This window comes from Chenopodium quinoa, unplaced genomic scaffold (assembly GCF_001683475.1).
Source record: "Chenopodium quinoa cultivar QQ74 unplaced genomic scaffold, ASM168347v1, whole genome shotgun sequence".
In the NCBI taxonomy this organism is placed as follows: domain Eukaryota; kingdom Viridiplantae; phylum Streptophyta; class Magnoliopsida; order Caryophyllales; family Amaranthaceae; genus Chenopodium; species Chenopodium quinoa.
In genome coordinates this window covers 5,622,483-5,638,963 of record NW_018744633.1, presented here as the reverse complement: position 1 = coordinate 5,638,963, position 16,481 = coordinate 5,622,483, and the positions used below count along the sequence as shown (strand labels likewise).

General features: G+C 32.8%; 1 protein-coding gene across 4 annotated transcripts; it reads left to right on the top strand.

Annotated features, from left to right (window-relative positions):
• Positions 1–6,176: 6,176 nt before the first annotated feature.
• LOC110701273 lies at positions 6,177–14,625 on the top strand. Of its 4 annotated transcripts, XR_002507334.1 has the most exons (14): positions 6,177–6,505; positions 6,575–7,227; positions 7,759–7,919; positions 8,627–8,687; positions 9,671–9,736; positions 9,939–10,024; positions 10,174–10,237; positions 10,687–10,899; positions 11,957–12,022; positions 12,431–12,510; positions 13,029–13,156; positions 13,853–13,924; positions 14,037–14,139; positions 14,216–14,625. XR_002507334.1 is itself a non-coding variant. In XM_021878893.1 (12 exons), exons 1-11 carry the CDS (start codon positions 6,355–6,357, stop codon positions 13,144–13,146), a joined length of 1,719 nt encoding a protein of 572 aa, XP_021734585.1. In that variant the 5' UTR covers positions 6,177–6,354; the 3' UTR covers positions 13,147–13,156; positions 14,037–14,625. The 4 variants fall into 4 exon arrangements, 1 of the variants encoding a protein (XP_021734585.1); XR_002507332.1 differs by having other exon boundaries at positions 14,037–14,625; XR_002507333.1 differs by having other exon boundaries at positions 13,853–13,928; positions 14,037–14,625.
• The last annotated feature ends 1,856 nt before the right edge of the window (positions 14,626–16,481 follow it).

Genomic DNA, 16,481 nt, shown 5'->3' with positions numbered 1-16,481 from the left:
AAACTCGAGAAAAAACTCACTTATATATTAGATTTGTAGTGCTCTACTGACTAGCTCTATATGCATGCGTCGTATGGTGGTTGATGTATGAAAGTTTAATACTAGTATTTATGTGATTTTGACCAGTGAATTTAATTTATAAGACATCTACTACTACTATTATTAAATGTGTTTAGTTTAAAATCAAGTTAAAGTTAGTAACATGTGTAGGGGGAATAAATAACTAAATAATAATAAAGTAAAAGAGAACAAATGAATTGAATTGTTGTTATATATAATAATTAACGAGAAAATGCAAGTTTATCATGATGATAAATAATATTGTTTATCTAATGGCATTTTTGTAAATAAATCAACAAAAAAATCCCAGCTAGCATGGAATTTTTGTAAATAAGTCAACATTTGTGGGACCCGCATATTAATAAAAGTTGTTCACTTATTTACAAAAATGTCATGCTGACTGGGATGATTTGTTGATAAATTTACGAAAATGTCATTAGATAAACAAATTTTCTTTATCATCAAGATGAATGGAGGATCCCTCTTAATTAACACCAATTCAATGCACGGGTTGTTACTTGGATTAATTATTTTCATATATTGGTATGCTGTTTAAAAGTTGAAACTTTTGACATTATATACAAAGTAATTGTTTCATTGCTAAAGAAAAAAAAGAGTCAGAATAGGAATGTGAAAGAATATGAAGGAATTTGGTTAGGTATATAATGAAGATTGTAGGATATAAAATGACATATTAGTTTAAGTTATATTTTAAGTCTAAGAGATGAAAATACAATTTTTATTATAATTCATATGTTTATGTAATGTGTACTAATTATAGTGGAAATGAAACACTTCATTTTCCTTTTTAAATTTGCTAAGTTATAAAATGCATTAAGACTTAAACAAAAATATTAAAAGATATAACATGTGGCATGTGGGGTAATGAGTGACTTGTGATGACATGTGTTATGTGAAAAATATTTCGTATGTGGTTTGTGTTTTTAAATACTAAGTATAGATAGAAGTATAGATATAGAAGTATAGATAATTAGACTATTTTCAACTATTTCTCTTGTTTTTCTATAGCTTTGCTTTTTAAGTTCCATTACATGTACACAAGTAGTGCAGATGTTTGCACGTCTCCTTGTGGTGGATCCGATAGTTGTTGATAGTTTATGATTCGTTTGGTATCACTATGGGGTTTTTTTTGGGGGGGGTATTTGTTTATCAAAATCATAAGATATATATATCATATAATGAATTAAAAATTGGTCAACCTTATTAAAATTATGATAATTTTGAAAATTGACAATTAAAAAGTGAAAACACCATTTTTCTTGTTTCTTGTTTTAGGTTTACTGTTTTCAAAAACTCAGTTTACAAAAATGATGCCAAATAAGCCTTTAGTTGTTTGTTTTTCATTAGGGTCTGTGTGTTAGGGTTTATAAAAAAAAGTATGCATCTTTTGTCATACTATCAATTTTGTGGTAAAAAATTGTTCGAAATTGCAACAGTTGTCGAATTCTCAAATACGTTCAAGCGAATCATATAATAATCATCCATACGGTTACAACGTACAAATTGTTAGATGATCGTCTCTCCAAAAAGGGTAGGCTACATACGTATTTCAGTGACGTGTGTGACAACTTAGCTAGTTTGGTATGATTTAGATAGTGTTGAACCTTGTTTTCATGATAACTTGACATCAAGTTCATTAATTACTCTAATTTTATGCAATTTTTGTGTCCCCCATGCTTCACGAGTTTTGTTCGTGATTTGATGCATTTTAGCACCTTTTTGGCACCCATGAAATCTATGTATTGACTTAGGATGTAAGGACAAGGAAAGAGGCGAGCACATTTTGGTAAAGCTAAAAAAAAGTGCACAAAAGTAAGGGATTGGGGTTTTAGAGTGATGTGGTGAAAAGTTGGTAAAAAAATCTACAATTATATAATTTTTTGGTGTTTAAAGAACCACAATGGCGAGTGATGAAAATAGATCCCAAGATTACCTAAAACAGGGAGAGAAGCTTTGATCACTTGAGTTATCCCTCTCTCTCACAATTATATAATAAATGTATATAATTTGATTTTTTATTTTTTAGTTATTGAAATTAAGTCTCTTGTCTTTAAGTCTTTGCAATAAATAGTGGTTGGGTCAATTGAATAAATAAATACATAAATAGTGTATCTCAGATAATACACAACTTTTTTAAAAGATATAATACACAAGTATTTAATTATTAAATTAAGTCCCCATCTTTAATCTATTAAGATTTTATTACAACTTATTATACAACATAACATCTCTTCATATTAAGGTGGCCCTTTAAAAAGATCATGATACCTCTCATGAATCATGATCTTATATTATTGTTGAAAAAACCCGAAAAATTTATCCAACAAAAAATGTAGGTTGTGAAATTATTGGCTTTTTGAATAAGGAACAAAATTTATAGTGTAAATTAATTAAACTAACATCTTGAATTTTGATATTGATTCTGATAAATAACCAAACAACGTTTTATCATGGAAGAAAAAACTTGCATAGATTAGTATGCATCATACTTTTCAATCATACTTATGTAGGTTCAAAAGTCAAAATACTACATTAAAAAAAAATTGTATTTTAGAAAAGAATAAATAATTAATATGGTGCTAATTAAGAGTATCTCTAATGGTGAGCTAATTATTAAATTAATAAATTACCTTACAATGTTAGTATGCCAGTATGCCACATACGAAGTATGATTTCAAGTTCATCCTCTTTGTAGCTATTTTGTGCCCCAATGATTAGTTGCTACCTTGCTATTTATATAAGCTTGACTTTCTCAATTAACTTTATTAATTTATTTATATTTTAATATGTTAATTTCCAAAATTTTGAAACTTATTCCTCAAGCTAATTAGCTAGTCCAAGGCTCTAAGCTAATTGTATTTTTTTAGTTCCAATGGTCAATCTAGTAGCTAGAGATTTTTTTAAATTGTAAGCAAGTCACTAGCTACAAAGCCTACAACCATTATATATTGGAGGCTTTTTTAAAGCACGTTCATTTATTCAAATAAATGTCATTGATCCTTACGTTGTTACCATAAATTCATTGAAATAAATCACACATTTACATTACTCTAGTCTTTTTAATCATTTGTAGAATTTTTTATAGGAAAAATTGTCAGGAACTACATGCTAAATAGGGGTATTTGGAAACAACTACCCACTAAAAAAATTTATCAAAAAAACTACCCTAAATTGAAAAAGTTAGAGTTGCACTACCCATTTGCATTTTTCGACGAGAAAGTCCGGCATATGGGGCCCACTTTTTAAATTTTTCTTCTGAAAATTCCTAATTGAAGAAGTGAAAACAAGTAGGGTATGCAATTCATAAGTAATTCTTCTCTTTTAATTCATTAATTATGAATTTTGATGTTAGGGTGTAACGATTAGAAAAATTAGGGTTCTTATAAATTGGGGATAATTTAAAATTGGTTGAATTTATTGCTTTTAATTCAAATTGCTTATCTTATGATTACGAATTAAGGTCTAATTTGTCATTGCATCATGTCTTTTCAGAGAAAAATTGAAAAAGTGGGCCCATGCGCCGGACATTCTCGCCGGAAAATGCAAATGAGTAGTGCTACTCTAACTTTTTAAATTTAGGGGGTAGTTTTTTTGATAAAATTTTTTAGTGGGTAGTTGTTTCCAAATACCCCTATTAAGCGTGTAGTTCCTGACAAACTTTCCTTTTTTATATATCATTTTTACCCTTTCGCTTGAAAATAGAGACCATTGCTAAATAATTATCCATATCAAAATAAGGATACATTGTAGCCTACAATAATTTAAGTTTTTGATTAAGGGGAAGATTTATTCTTACATGTCCGATTGAAATTATTTGGCCTTATTAAATCTGGTTAATGATTTAGTCATATGTAGTCAAAGTTGTGCATCAGAGACCGTGTAATAAATTGCAAATGAGTATAACACACTGAATAAAATTAAATAGTTAATATAAGATTTTTATATGATATAAATAAGTGTAAGATGATGAAGACCGGTTTATATACTCTTTCATATTACAATAATCATTTTTTACTTATGGGTATTCTTCCCCCCCCCCCCCCCCGGTTTGACTGTACTCCATGTTGTATTCTTCAAAAGACATATGACACATATCATATAGGTTTTTCTATATATTTTTAAAATTCTCATATTGTAATATCTCTCTTATCATTTTTGTGGTTAGTATCCCTAGTAGATAGGGTTGGATTTAATTAGGTAGGGTGTTTTAATAAGAATTTTAAACTAGGTTAATTATTCTAAGTATTAGAGCAATTTATAGCTAAATGCTTGGTCTTACTAGATTTCTTTAAGAATTGACAATTTAAACGTGCTAGTGAAGACACAATACTATGGGACAAAAACATGATTTATTACCAAAATTTCAAGAGCACCCACCAAATTATAACATGTATGTACTCCTATTGTTTTTATTTCAATCGCAATACTTTGACTGACACGGGATTCTATGTGGTTGATCCTATCTGTTAAAACATTAATGCGTCTAAGGTTTATTGGAGGATTTAAAAATAATTAAAAAAATAAAAGTGGGTGAATGTTGTTAAATCAAAGGCAAATTATGAAAACAATTCCCTGTATCTTCTTCTCATTAATCACAAAGGCCACAATACATGTATATATAATGCTAAGATAACAATACCCTAAAATATTCTATCATATCTTTTCACAAGATATATTTCCTAAAATATGCACAATAATATCACGCTAATATCCTAGGTACACTAGAATATCTCAATACCCCCCTCAAGTTGGAGCATACGGATCATATATGCCCAACTTGCGGAGTAAAAATTCAAACTTGACTTTTCCCAAAGCCTTTGTGAAAATGTCAGCCAATTGAAGCGTCATAGGCACATATGACGGAGTAATTAGACCCTCTGTATCTCTGACAAAATGACAATCAGCTTCAATATGTTTCGTTCGCTCATGAAACACCGGATTTTTCGCAATGTACAATGCTGACTGATTATCACAATATAGGTGCATGCCACTGTCATGTCGCACACCTAAATCTCTTAGAAGCCACTTTAGCCACTTGAGCTCACGAGTACAAGCAGACATCGATCTGTACTCTGCCTCAGTAGAGCTCATAGCAATCGTGGGTTGTTTCTTGGTCTTCCATGACACGGGAGATAAACCTAGAAACACAAACCAACCTGTCAACGAACGCCGAGATAATGGACAACTCGCCCAATCCGAATCACACCATCCTTCCAATCGTAGAGCACTATTAGACCTTAGCAGAATACCCTGACCTGGACTCTTCTTCATATATCTCACAACGCGCAAAGCAGCATCCCAATGTTCTACTCCGGGCTCTGCATAAATTGAGATAAAATATGCACAAAATAGGCCAAGTCCGGCCTAGTGACAACTAAATAAATCAAACGTCCTATAAGTCGTCGGTGTATGTTTATGTTAAAGTAAAGGATGTCAGAAGGATTTTTTTTTTTGAAACAATGGTGTGAATTGGGTATAAGTTGGGGATCGAGATTGGAGATAAAAAAAATAGTGAATAATACTATCATTTAAGAAAATGTTACCAAAAAAAAAAAACGATCGATTATAGGAAGTGTAATAATTAAAATAATAGAATGAATGAGAATTTGTCAAGGTCATGTGGTTGTTAATCTAATATGTTCCCTTTCCTTCTTTAATCTTACTAATTACTGCAACGAGAAAATAGAAAGTTAGTGAAAATGGGTCATTTTATTTCTACTTTATAGGAAGAAAAAAATAAAGTTGTGTAGAAACATTATATATGTATTTTAACGGTCAATGAACAAATTAATTTTTGTTTATAATTATTAAATTTAATACTAAGCCATTATTTTAATAATTATTGTATACGGTGGAGAATTTGAGATTTTTTCATAGAAAATTGTCAAAGTAGTACGAGTCTGTTCACATTTATTAAACTGAGCTGAAATGAATTGAATTGACTGAACTGATTGGAGCTGAACTGAACTGAATACACCGTAGAGTTGAAATAAATAGTTTATGAGAGAAGAAAATTAGGATTGAATTGAATTGAAATGAAATTAAACTAAAGTGAACAAACTCGAGGTAGTAATTTTTTTTCACAAAAAAAATAAAAATAAAACGATAGTACAAAAGAGTATTTCCCTATTTTTTCACAAAGAGTTCCATGATTTGAGCCAATGTTTGCCAAAAACTCGAAATCAAGCCTCTTTCTCAATGTCGCCAATTTCTTTCCCCAAATAAACTGCTACTGCTAGTCTGCTGCAAAGCTTGTGCTAAGTGTTCGATCAAATGCTGAACTCAAGCAACAAAGCATGGAGAATCATCCCAAGACCTTTACTCGAAACTGTTCTCAACAACCATGTCCAACATCACCGTGTTCATCAACCTCTCATCCTCCACGGCCCTCGCGGCGTCGGCAAAACCACCGTCATCCTCGAACGTAACTCCCCTTTTCCCCTTTCTCTCCCTACTTTCTCTCTCTAATCTCATCTTCAATCTTCATTTGCAGGTTTAATGGAGAATTGGAACAAAGGACCCCATCTTACAGGATACATTGATTTTGCGCAACCCATTAAGGAGTACCACCCATCTCACAATGCTTCATTTCCATGGTGTTCTTGGAATTCCTGCTCTGTAACTCTTCCTTCTCTCTCTTTATTGAGTACCCATTTGGAGAAATGTCTAGAATCAATGGCTGAAAGGGGGATTGAGTTGGGACAAATTAATTCGCATCAAATTTTTACTACCCTTAATAAGTGGCATGGGATTAGTCATACCCTCAGGCACATTTTGAAATCGTCTTCGAATTCGAGCTCGAAAATTGGGGCGATTTCGAGTAAGGTTTCGGCTTCTGTGTTGTGGGATAAGGCTGTTTTTGCTTATTCTGGTAAGTTGAATAGTAAGGAGATTGAGGGGGTTGTTGGGTTGGAGGGAGGTAAAAAGGGGTTGACTGTTGAGGAGAGGTCTTACTTGAAAGAGGCTGTGGTTGCTTTGAGATTGGCAAAGGAGGTTATAAGGGTTCAGCAGCAGTGGAGGGCTAAAGCTGTTGGTGATTTGAATAGGACTGGTGGGTTTTCGAGATCACTGGCGATGTCGGCTACTGATTGGCCGTATTTGTTGCTAGAATTGTTGTCTTCAGCTTCTGAAATGGATCATTTTCAGGTATACTTTTGTATATCTTATCATTGACTGTAATTTGTTTATGTCATTGACTACGTTGTAGGGGTGCACGCGATTCACATGAATTTTACTTATTGGAACTTAACTGAACTTGTATGAATAACTTGAACTCGGGTAGCCCATATATTTCCTGAACTTATCTTTTCAGAACTTGAACACTATACATGAACTTATTTGAACATTTTATTGATAAAATAAGTGTAATTAAGGTGAACATTTGCTGTATTTATGAGCATTCATGTGTTACAATGTTTTGTTTCATATTGAGAGCTTACAATGGTTATGTGGCTGTTTTTAATTATGAGGCTTAATGCCAAATCACACTATTGTTATGTTATAATTATGGCCCTGGCAATTTTGTAATGGCTTAAGAATTGTCTCATATGTTGGAATGTTTTGTTTCATGCCACAAGCTTAAGGTTTTTAGGCTATTGGCTGTGCAGCTTTTGTAATTATCTATCCATGAGTTTGATTCTCTAACTATTGGCAATAACTGGAATATTTTCACAACAGCCAAAGCTCGTGATTAATAATATAGAACTCCTGAAGAATGCTATTTCGACAAATGATTCTACAGTTTCTGCACCAACTTACCATGATAGTTTAATATGGAGAATTATATCTTTGGGGGCAAATGAGATGTGTCTTCCCATCATTTTTGTAACATCCGATAGGTAAGTGGTGTCTTCTTATCACTTATTTTTTAGTAAGGTGAATGTTTATTAGAAAGTGAATGTTGATGGTAGTTTTGTGATGGGTAAAGTGACATTTGTGTTACGTCTGGTGTCTATCATCATTAATATCTCAGACCACCTCAGTCATTATTAAATCAATCTCAATTTTCTAGTTATCTATTCCATTTTTGTAAGTTGTTGATTCTAGCTGTAATTTCCCCCTCCTTGGATAGCTAAGATCTGTTCCATCTTCTCAAAAAAGGTCCCATGTACAGCTATCAGCCTTTGTACTCTCAGGATCACACAATATAGCTGATCCACTGGATATATATATAAGAAGTCAATGGCTTGAGGCTATGTATGATTCTTAGCAGGCAGAGAGCTCCCCACTCTACCTTCTTATGATATTCGACAGACATCTTCCTGAAACAATTGGATAATTTTTGCCTTTGCCTTGTAATTTCTATAGTTAAATCTCATAAAAAGTCACTTGTTTAGCCAAGTAATGATGCTTCTGGCACCTATATAATTTAGACAAGATTGAATAGAACAGGGCCGTAGTATACGGCTTAAACATGTTTTCTACCCTTTATCTCTTGAGTTTGCAAAATAGGGATTAAGCAGTTCTATCTCTTGCAATATTGTGCCTTCTAGTTGCTTATGGCCTGCTGTATGTTTTACAATCTAATAGTCGTGGTACCTTTCAGCTACTATTCGTATCATGCGTACATCGATTTTGGTTTTCCAGACATTTTTATATCCCGTGAGGTAAGAACTGGATCTTGTTACTTTCTCCTTCATGTACTTTTCATATTCTTAGGTCTGATGATTTTTCTATTGCTAATGTATGCAATGTTATAATAATTATTATTATACGTTTCCTGATTGCACAGGCCATGATTTAATATTGTAACTGAAGCTGTAAGAGGCTATTGAAATTCAAATTTTAAGGAATGTCTTGTATCACTATGCACCTTTTAAGTGGATAGAAAATCTTGATTGAATTTTTAATGGTCATCTTGTGCCACTCCTGTCCTCCAAACACTGAATGAAATAGAAAGAGCCTAAAGGAAATGTATCTGATAAGTCCAGGACTGGAGTTCAGTTACTCTAGTACTCTAGAAATTATGTGTCATTTATATTTCAATTTGAAATATATGTCTCTCTTCACAACGACACCCATTTTATAAATAAGCCTTCGGCAATGAATGCATGTAAACCGAAGTAAAATTTATTATTAGGTCAGCCAAAAATTGTTAGGGAGCATCAATAATAAGATATTATGCTGCGTTACTGCAGACAACAGCTCAAAAGGTCTTTTTTAGGGGATGGATGTAGTTTGTTGTCTGACTTGTCCCATAATGTTGTTACATGTAATTTCCAACTCTTTTCATCCTTTGTTGCTTGATTACTTCCTTTATGTATGACTTTTGAGAGTGTTGTAATCATAATCTTCCCCTTCCTATCAATGAGGTTCTGAACATAATTATCCAATAGAGGCTTTACTTATACTCTCTACAAACTTATCAAGTAAGGGTTGGTTTCTGGCAGTAGGTATGGAAAGTTGTTAATACTTGAAGATTGAGTGTCTGCTTCTATGTGTCTAATGGATAATGGGAAAATGTAAGAAAATATGGCTCACAAGGCCTGAGGGACCTACAAAAAAAAAATTCAGTTTCTCTCTCTTTTTGCCTATACCTGGATGTCTGCATATATCTTATATGTTAATAATATTGTGTTTTGAATCGTAGACCTTCGGTTGGACGCCCAATGAAGGCAAATTACATATGTTTCCTGACTACTTCAGTGGCTCAGAGGTGAGCCATTTCACAACTTAAGCTCTCTCTATCACGTGTATGTGTATGCTTTATGCTAGGAAGTAATTTATTATTTTATTTATCTATTATTTTACTTTTTTCAAATTAGTCTTTGAAAGGGACGTCAAGATTGCCATATTGCCATTCAGTCCCCCCTTTTGTTTTAAATGCTGATTATGCTAAATCATGGTGTACTTTCCAGTGGACAATAGTTACTGAAGTGCTTGGTGCAAATTCACGTCATTTATTCGAACTTCACGCACTCAAAGAAAGCAACCAATATCTCAAGTATGGTTTAATGATTTTTTTTTGCTGATCTATTCTCTATAATGTCCTATGATCATCATTTGAGGCTATTTTCAATTTGATGTTTACTTACGAAATTTAACCTATTTATATTAATTCAATTTGCTGAGCATGCCTTCTTTTTTCTGCAGCATGATAGATCATACACGCAGCACCTTTGAGGATATAGTGGATGCATATTTGGCATATCTACAGGTAGGCTTGTTAGTTTGTTATGGATTCACTTATTGGAAGTTTTCAAAAGGGTCATGCAAGTGTGACTGGTAGCTTTTGATTGGGGGAGAGCTCTGATGTTTTATGGTAGCACTACACATCACAGGGGTTAGGGTTTATTCCATATGTAAGCATTTTGTATGACAATATGACATATTGACATTAAATTATATGAAGTACAAGTATATCTTATGAAATTTTGTTGCAGGAAATCATAATGACAAATTGTCAATTGCTCCCTCTATCCCACATGATATTTGAGATATCCCATCTAATATTTCTATTAAAGAAGCCGCACAGAAAATTATGGTTCTTAGTGATTGCGTTTCTTGTTGAGGAATCGTATTTTCTTCTAATCTGTAGTGTTTTGTGCTTCAGAATTGTCCTTATGTTATGTTATTTATTAGGATTCTTTTACTGTTTATCTGTAGATTACTGTGGTGAATCCAGCCATGGACAAAGCTTTGTCACTTCTGCAAAAATTTGCTCTTGATGCACTCAATGGAAAGATACCAAAAGATAAATTACGTTTTGGTGCTCCTTGGAGGCATCCTCCGCGCACAGATGATCCAAGTCTTCGTTTGGAGTGGGCAAAGGTTCAACTTATGGATTTCGTGCAGTCATTGGTTAATACTGAATTTGGGGTAATCCTCTGTCTTCTTGTTATTCATAGTTTCTCTGTTTCATAGCATGATTGATCAATAAAAAATATTGAAATCCTCAGGTTGCTATAGGTGAGAGCTTACTTTGGTGAGCTGATGGTTTTAATTTTGCCTTGTTGATACATTCCAATGTCTATCTTATTCTCCAGGGTTATAGCTTTAGATCATTTACATGCTGGCCTAGATAGGGTATCAATCTTTTCTACTTGGAATGTTTTAATTGACTATGCTCTGCTTTTCATCTGTTCCATCTGCCTGTGCAATTTTGTTGATGCATTAATTAAGGTTTGAATGGAAAGCTTTATTCTGATTTCACAGTTAAGGTGTTCTAGCCAGACTTATTTATGGCCTTTGTGCACCAGCTGGTGTATTGATAGTTGATCAATGATCATACTATCACGTATGCCTTTATGCCATAGAATAAGAATCAGACATAACTTACAATTAAATTACTAAGTTTGGGTATTGCATTAGTAGTTGGCTAGGATTAGCATAAAGAGGAAGAAATTGAGTGAGTTCGTTACATTTTCTTATCTATTTCGGGAGAGAACTAAGCTCTTAAATGCTTGTGTTTTTCTTCTATTTTCTGCTATTCCAGTCTGTCAAAACAAAGCTCATCTATTTCTTTCTCTTATTTCAGTTCAAGCTATGTTAATTGATAGCATAGGTTTCATCTCATTGTAGCTGTTCTTGAACTTCTTTAGGGCATCTGTTGGAAAATTTAAGGTAGTGAATATAGTGAGGTGCTATTTTGCTCTCGTCTAGAACTATTGCGTCATTAACTATCATATATGTAACAGTGTAAGCCTATTTGTTTGTTTAATCTTATTGTAAGGTCTTTAATGAGGATTTCATGTACAGTTTCTTTTGCAATCAGTCCTCTTCTCTTCCAATTCATGCATGATGCAGCTTTTATCTTTTTTATATAATCCTTTATCGAAGTAATCGCTATGCTTTCATTGCTGAAGAAATATATTTGCTGCCCTGGTTCTCATTTAGAGTATAGCCTTACCAAACTTTTTGTTATTTGTTGATGCAGCTTAACTATTTTGCTGATTGCAGCCTTGAAATATTTGATGATCCTTCAGCTGTAGCATTGTTAGAGGTATCTTCACTTCTTCAGTTCTATCTTTATTTTAATGACATAAGCTTTCACAAGCCCGTTTTGCAACCTTGAGGATGGAAAAAATGATCTACTTGGACATTGTCGAGGTTTTTTTTTTCTTTTTTTTCTTTTTTTTTTTTTTTCATTTAGATCAAGTGCAAAGATATACCATAGCTTGCAAAACACGATGGACATTGATCCACAATGTTAACATCCACAATGCCATAAGTAGACACTCCCATCTATGGTGGGGGTAAGGAGTCAATATGTTCTTCAGTGTGGCCAACTCTTGAGTCATTTTTTTTGGCTGTATTTTAATCACGTGTGTTCTGATTCCTTATCCTTGCATTATTTCCAAGACTGCATTTAATTAAAGCTCTGCTTCTGTATGATATAACCTTGATTCAGGTGGGTGTGCTTTATGCTCAACGAGATCCATCCTTCATTCGTCCAGTGTCTCGTGGTATGCAAAGATGCCTGGTGAGATGGTGAGTTAATTAATGGTTGATAAATTTTGCCAACACGAAACGATGATTTATTCCTTTCATCCATGACAAGGCTTTACATTATACGAACTTACGAAGTACTCTGCTACTTTTTAAGTGCTACACTATAGTTGGCACAAAGTATTAGGAGCCTTATTTAGGTGGATTAAACTATTATGCAGATGGGATTTGTTCGAGATTTAAATATTGTGAGAAAGTGATAGTGTGTTAATAGTTTATTCAAAAATGGAGGATGTGAGGAGAGAAATAATAAAGAAATTAGGAATGGGGACTATGAGGAGAGAATTAATTAAGAATGTAGTAGTGGGGACTAAGGGAGGAGAGAGATAATTATAAAAGCCGAAAGTGTCCAATTTGGGATGTGTAGCACTTAAAAAAAAGAGGCTGCTATAGTAAAGAGTAGCACTATAAAAAAAAAATAACGGAGGGAGTAGAATTTCATGCAATTTTCTGTAAATATGAATTGGTAAATGTACTGACTTTATGTTTGATCACTGAAGGCTTGTCCAGGAGCAACTACAGATGAACTGGTTTGCCTCCCTGCGTTTTCTGTGGCAAAGATTATTCCGAGGTCGCTACTATCGGCACTTGATGTTACAAGTTGGCTATAAATTCTAAATTACACGAGGTAATTTTAATTATGTCATTATAAGCTTTGTTTCTTTTTTCAGTTCTAAAACCAGATAGGTGGAGTGGAGGAGAAAATTTCTTGCAATTGATAAAGTACTTGCACTATGTTTGGATAGGAATATTTGGATGGGAAAGGAAAGGATATAATTCCTATTGGAGGGATCCGTTTTCTTTCCCATTTTAATAAACCAAATCCCTCCCATCGTTGGAGATTTTCGAAAGAAAAATGGAAGCCCACTCTCTCCCGCCCCTGACCTCCCTTTCTCTTCCCTCTTTTTCCTTCTCTCCCTTTCCCTGTTCAGTAAGTTGCTACTGGTGGTGTAGATATTGGCCGCAATTTGAGTATATACGTAGTATATTTTTTAAAGCTTTGTCAGTTTAACATTGGCTACCTTTGACTCTGAGATCAGCAGTAGTTGTTTGACCATCCTTTAGTTAGAGATTTCCTTTTGTTCACAGATATAGAAATCTGATTGTATCAGGCCTTGCACATCTATAACTTTTTGTCAAATTGTATCATAATTACTTAAAATCTGAAGATTATATTTTGCAGTCTGTTATCCTCTTTGGTTGCTATTGCATAATCTTATTTTGGTTGAATGTCATTGCAAATTCTCGATTGTGAATTTCTGATTGCATTTATTAATACCTCGCCATGATGACTAAGAGGTGTTCGGTCTTCATGTATTACCAGCCAACACGAGGAGCTGTCCTAAGGGTCTGATTATATGTGCATGAACAGCATTGATGTCTTTAGGAAACAAATGTGGGTAATAAAACAACTTAAAAAGTGGATACCTACAATCTTTTATTTTTAAGAATATAAACTTTTAGTTTTCCAAAATCAGGTGTTCTAACTTTGTAACCAATTCTTTCAGGTAAATGACCAGAGAACTTGCTGAATTAGAGGAAGTTTCAGAAAGGATCTGAGATGCTTTACTTAAAACTCTTTCTTTGAAGCTATAGTGCAGTACATAAAAGGTAATTTATCTAGGAGTTTATCATTGTATGTAGGGGTGAACAAAAATCTCAGATGCATAAACATACCTGGTTTCAGATCCTGAATCACTTGGGATCCGACAAGTCCAGACTCTCCGGCTTTGGCAGAACCTGTTTTAAATCCCAAAATCTGTTATCTGTTGCTAATCTAGTCCAGATTCTCCAATTTTTGACCCAGAACCCGCTTGATAAAATCAGTAATGGAAACCATTACCAGAACTAGCTTCTCAAGCATTTACACAATTACACCCAAGCCCAAGAATAAAGTTTGTTTACTGCCTAGTTACTTCATAGTATATATACTGTTCTGAAAAATGTGGCTAATGCATACTGTACATTCTTTTATTGCTTTGTTGCCTGAAACAAATGGTATTACATAAAATGCCAAGTGAAAGGTCAAAATTCTTGAAGTTTGAATTCATTTATTGTATGAGAAGATTGAAATAACAGGAATTATATTTTCAAGCAGAGGGGTTACCATGTGTCCATGTGAACACATCAATGCCAAGTGAAAGGTCAAAATTCTTGAAGTTTGAATTCATTTATTGTATGGGAAGATTGAAATAACAGGAATTATATTTTCAAGCAGAGGGGTTACCATGTGTCCATGTGAACACAGCAATGTGCTACACGACTCTTCGTTGGTTGATAACTTGATGTCGAAAATTTATTAACAGACTTACAGACCCTGTATTTCCCTCTGCACACATTGCGTCTCCACTGTTACAGTTAAAACTGTTAGTTCTAAAATAAACACAATTATATAAAATAAACACAATTCACCAAGCTCTATAAATTGATTGAATAATTGATTAGTCTTATGATCACCTTCCAAACTTCTTAGTTCTTACAGAACACCCTACCAAACTAAAGAGATGACTCGTGAGTGGTGATATGTTATATTTATCGTGCTTAGATGGAACAACACGTGTTATGTTACATGTATCTTATTAGGAACACCTATCAATACCTTCACCGTGCTTAAGTGGAATGACATGTGACATGACACATATGTCTTATTATGAACACTATTTAACACTTAGTACGATCTAATTTGTTCTTCCATTTCGGTGTTAGGGACTTAATAAAAAAATTATATCTTAATAAGAGTGAAAAATAATTTTTTAAAAAAAGGCAAAAAATGGGACAAGATCATTAATATGGCGATTGAAAAGATAGAATTCTGATTTCATATTGAAATCATGTACGGAGTATTAAGAATTTCGTTTAGGGGAAATTGTTTTTACGGATTACAGAAAAATAATTTTTTTTTTTTAGCATGTTTACCAGTTAATGAGATAAATACAGGAAAAGTTGATAATAATTTTTTAAACATGTCTAGAAAAATATAAAATAACCCGTCAAAAAGTAAAAATATCAAAGAAGAACTTCCTTCCTAATACAAAGACAGGCCAAACACAAATGATTGGAGGAAGTAAATTATTATAGACATAACTTCTAGCATGACGATCATGTGAACAAAACAAAATCTCACATATAACTTCATTTGGAGTATTATTTTCGTTAATTGATGTTGAATACTAAGGCCTGTTTGATTCACCTTAAAAAAATAATATTAAGTAAAAATATTTTCAGTTCAGTAAAATTAATTTCAGTTCAGTAAAAATAATTTCAGTTCAGTAAAAATAAGTTCAGTTTAGTTAAATTCAGTTTTCTTAAAGAAGAATTATAATAGAAAAAAAGTAAAAATAATTTAAGTTCAGTAAAAATAATTTAAGTTCACTAAAAATAATTTCAGTTCAGTAAAATTAAGTTCAGTTTAGTAAAAATAAGTTCAGTTCAGTAAAAATAAGTTCAGTTCAGTAAAAATAATTTCAGTTCAGCAAAATTAAGGTGAATCAAACAGGGCCTAAGAGTACGTATTTTGTATCAAAACACGATTTTCCTTTCAGCTATTGTTTTTTCGCTTTCGTATTTAAATTACCAACTCTAATAGAAATCCAATAAGAACAATATCTAGCTATAAATTGCATGAATTGTTTAAGCAATCATCCCATCACAATTCTCACAAGACACCCTACCTAATTAAGTCCAACCATGCCTAATATATAGATTTTGGCATTTTGCACAAGAATAAATTACAAAATAAAGGTTGTATTTCCTCCGTTTTTTTTATAAAAAATGCACCACTTTACTTTTACACTATTTATATATACTAGTTGACTTAGTTTTTTCACCTCTATAAAATAAATAAATGTTATTATATAAATATATCATTAGATTAGTTATAATGTCGTAGTTTCGTAATGTAATTTTGTTACAATTTTTTAGTAATAGCCAATTAAAGATATTAATGGTTTAAG

Coding starts and splice junctions, on each gene's coding strand:
- LOC110701273 (XM_021878893.1), top strand. CDS start 6,355: ATGCTGAACTCAAGCAACAAAGCATGGAGAATCATCCCAAGACCTTTA. Junction 10,238..10,686: donor CATATTTGGCATATCTACAG/GTAGGCTTGTTA, acceptor GTTTATCTGTAG/ATTACTGTGGTGAATCCAGC. Junction 10,900..11,956: donor TGGTTAATACTGAATTTGGG/GTAATCCTCTGT, acceptor TTGTTGATGCAG/CTTAACTATTTTGCTGATTG.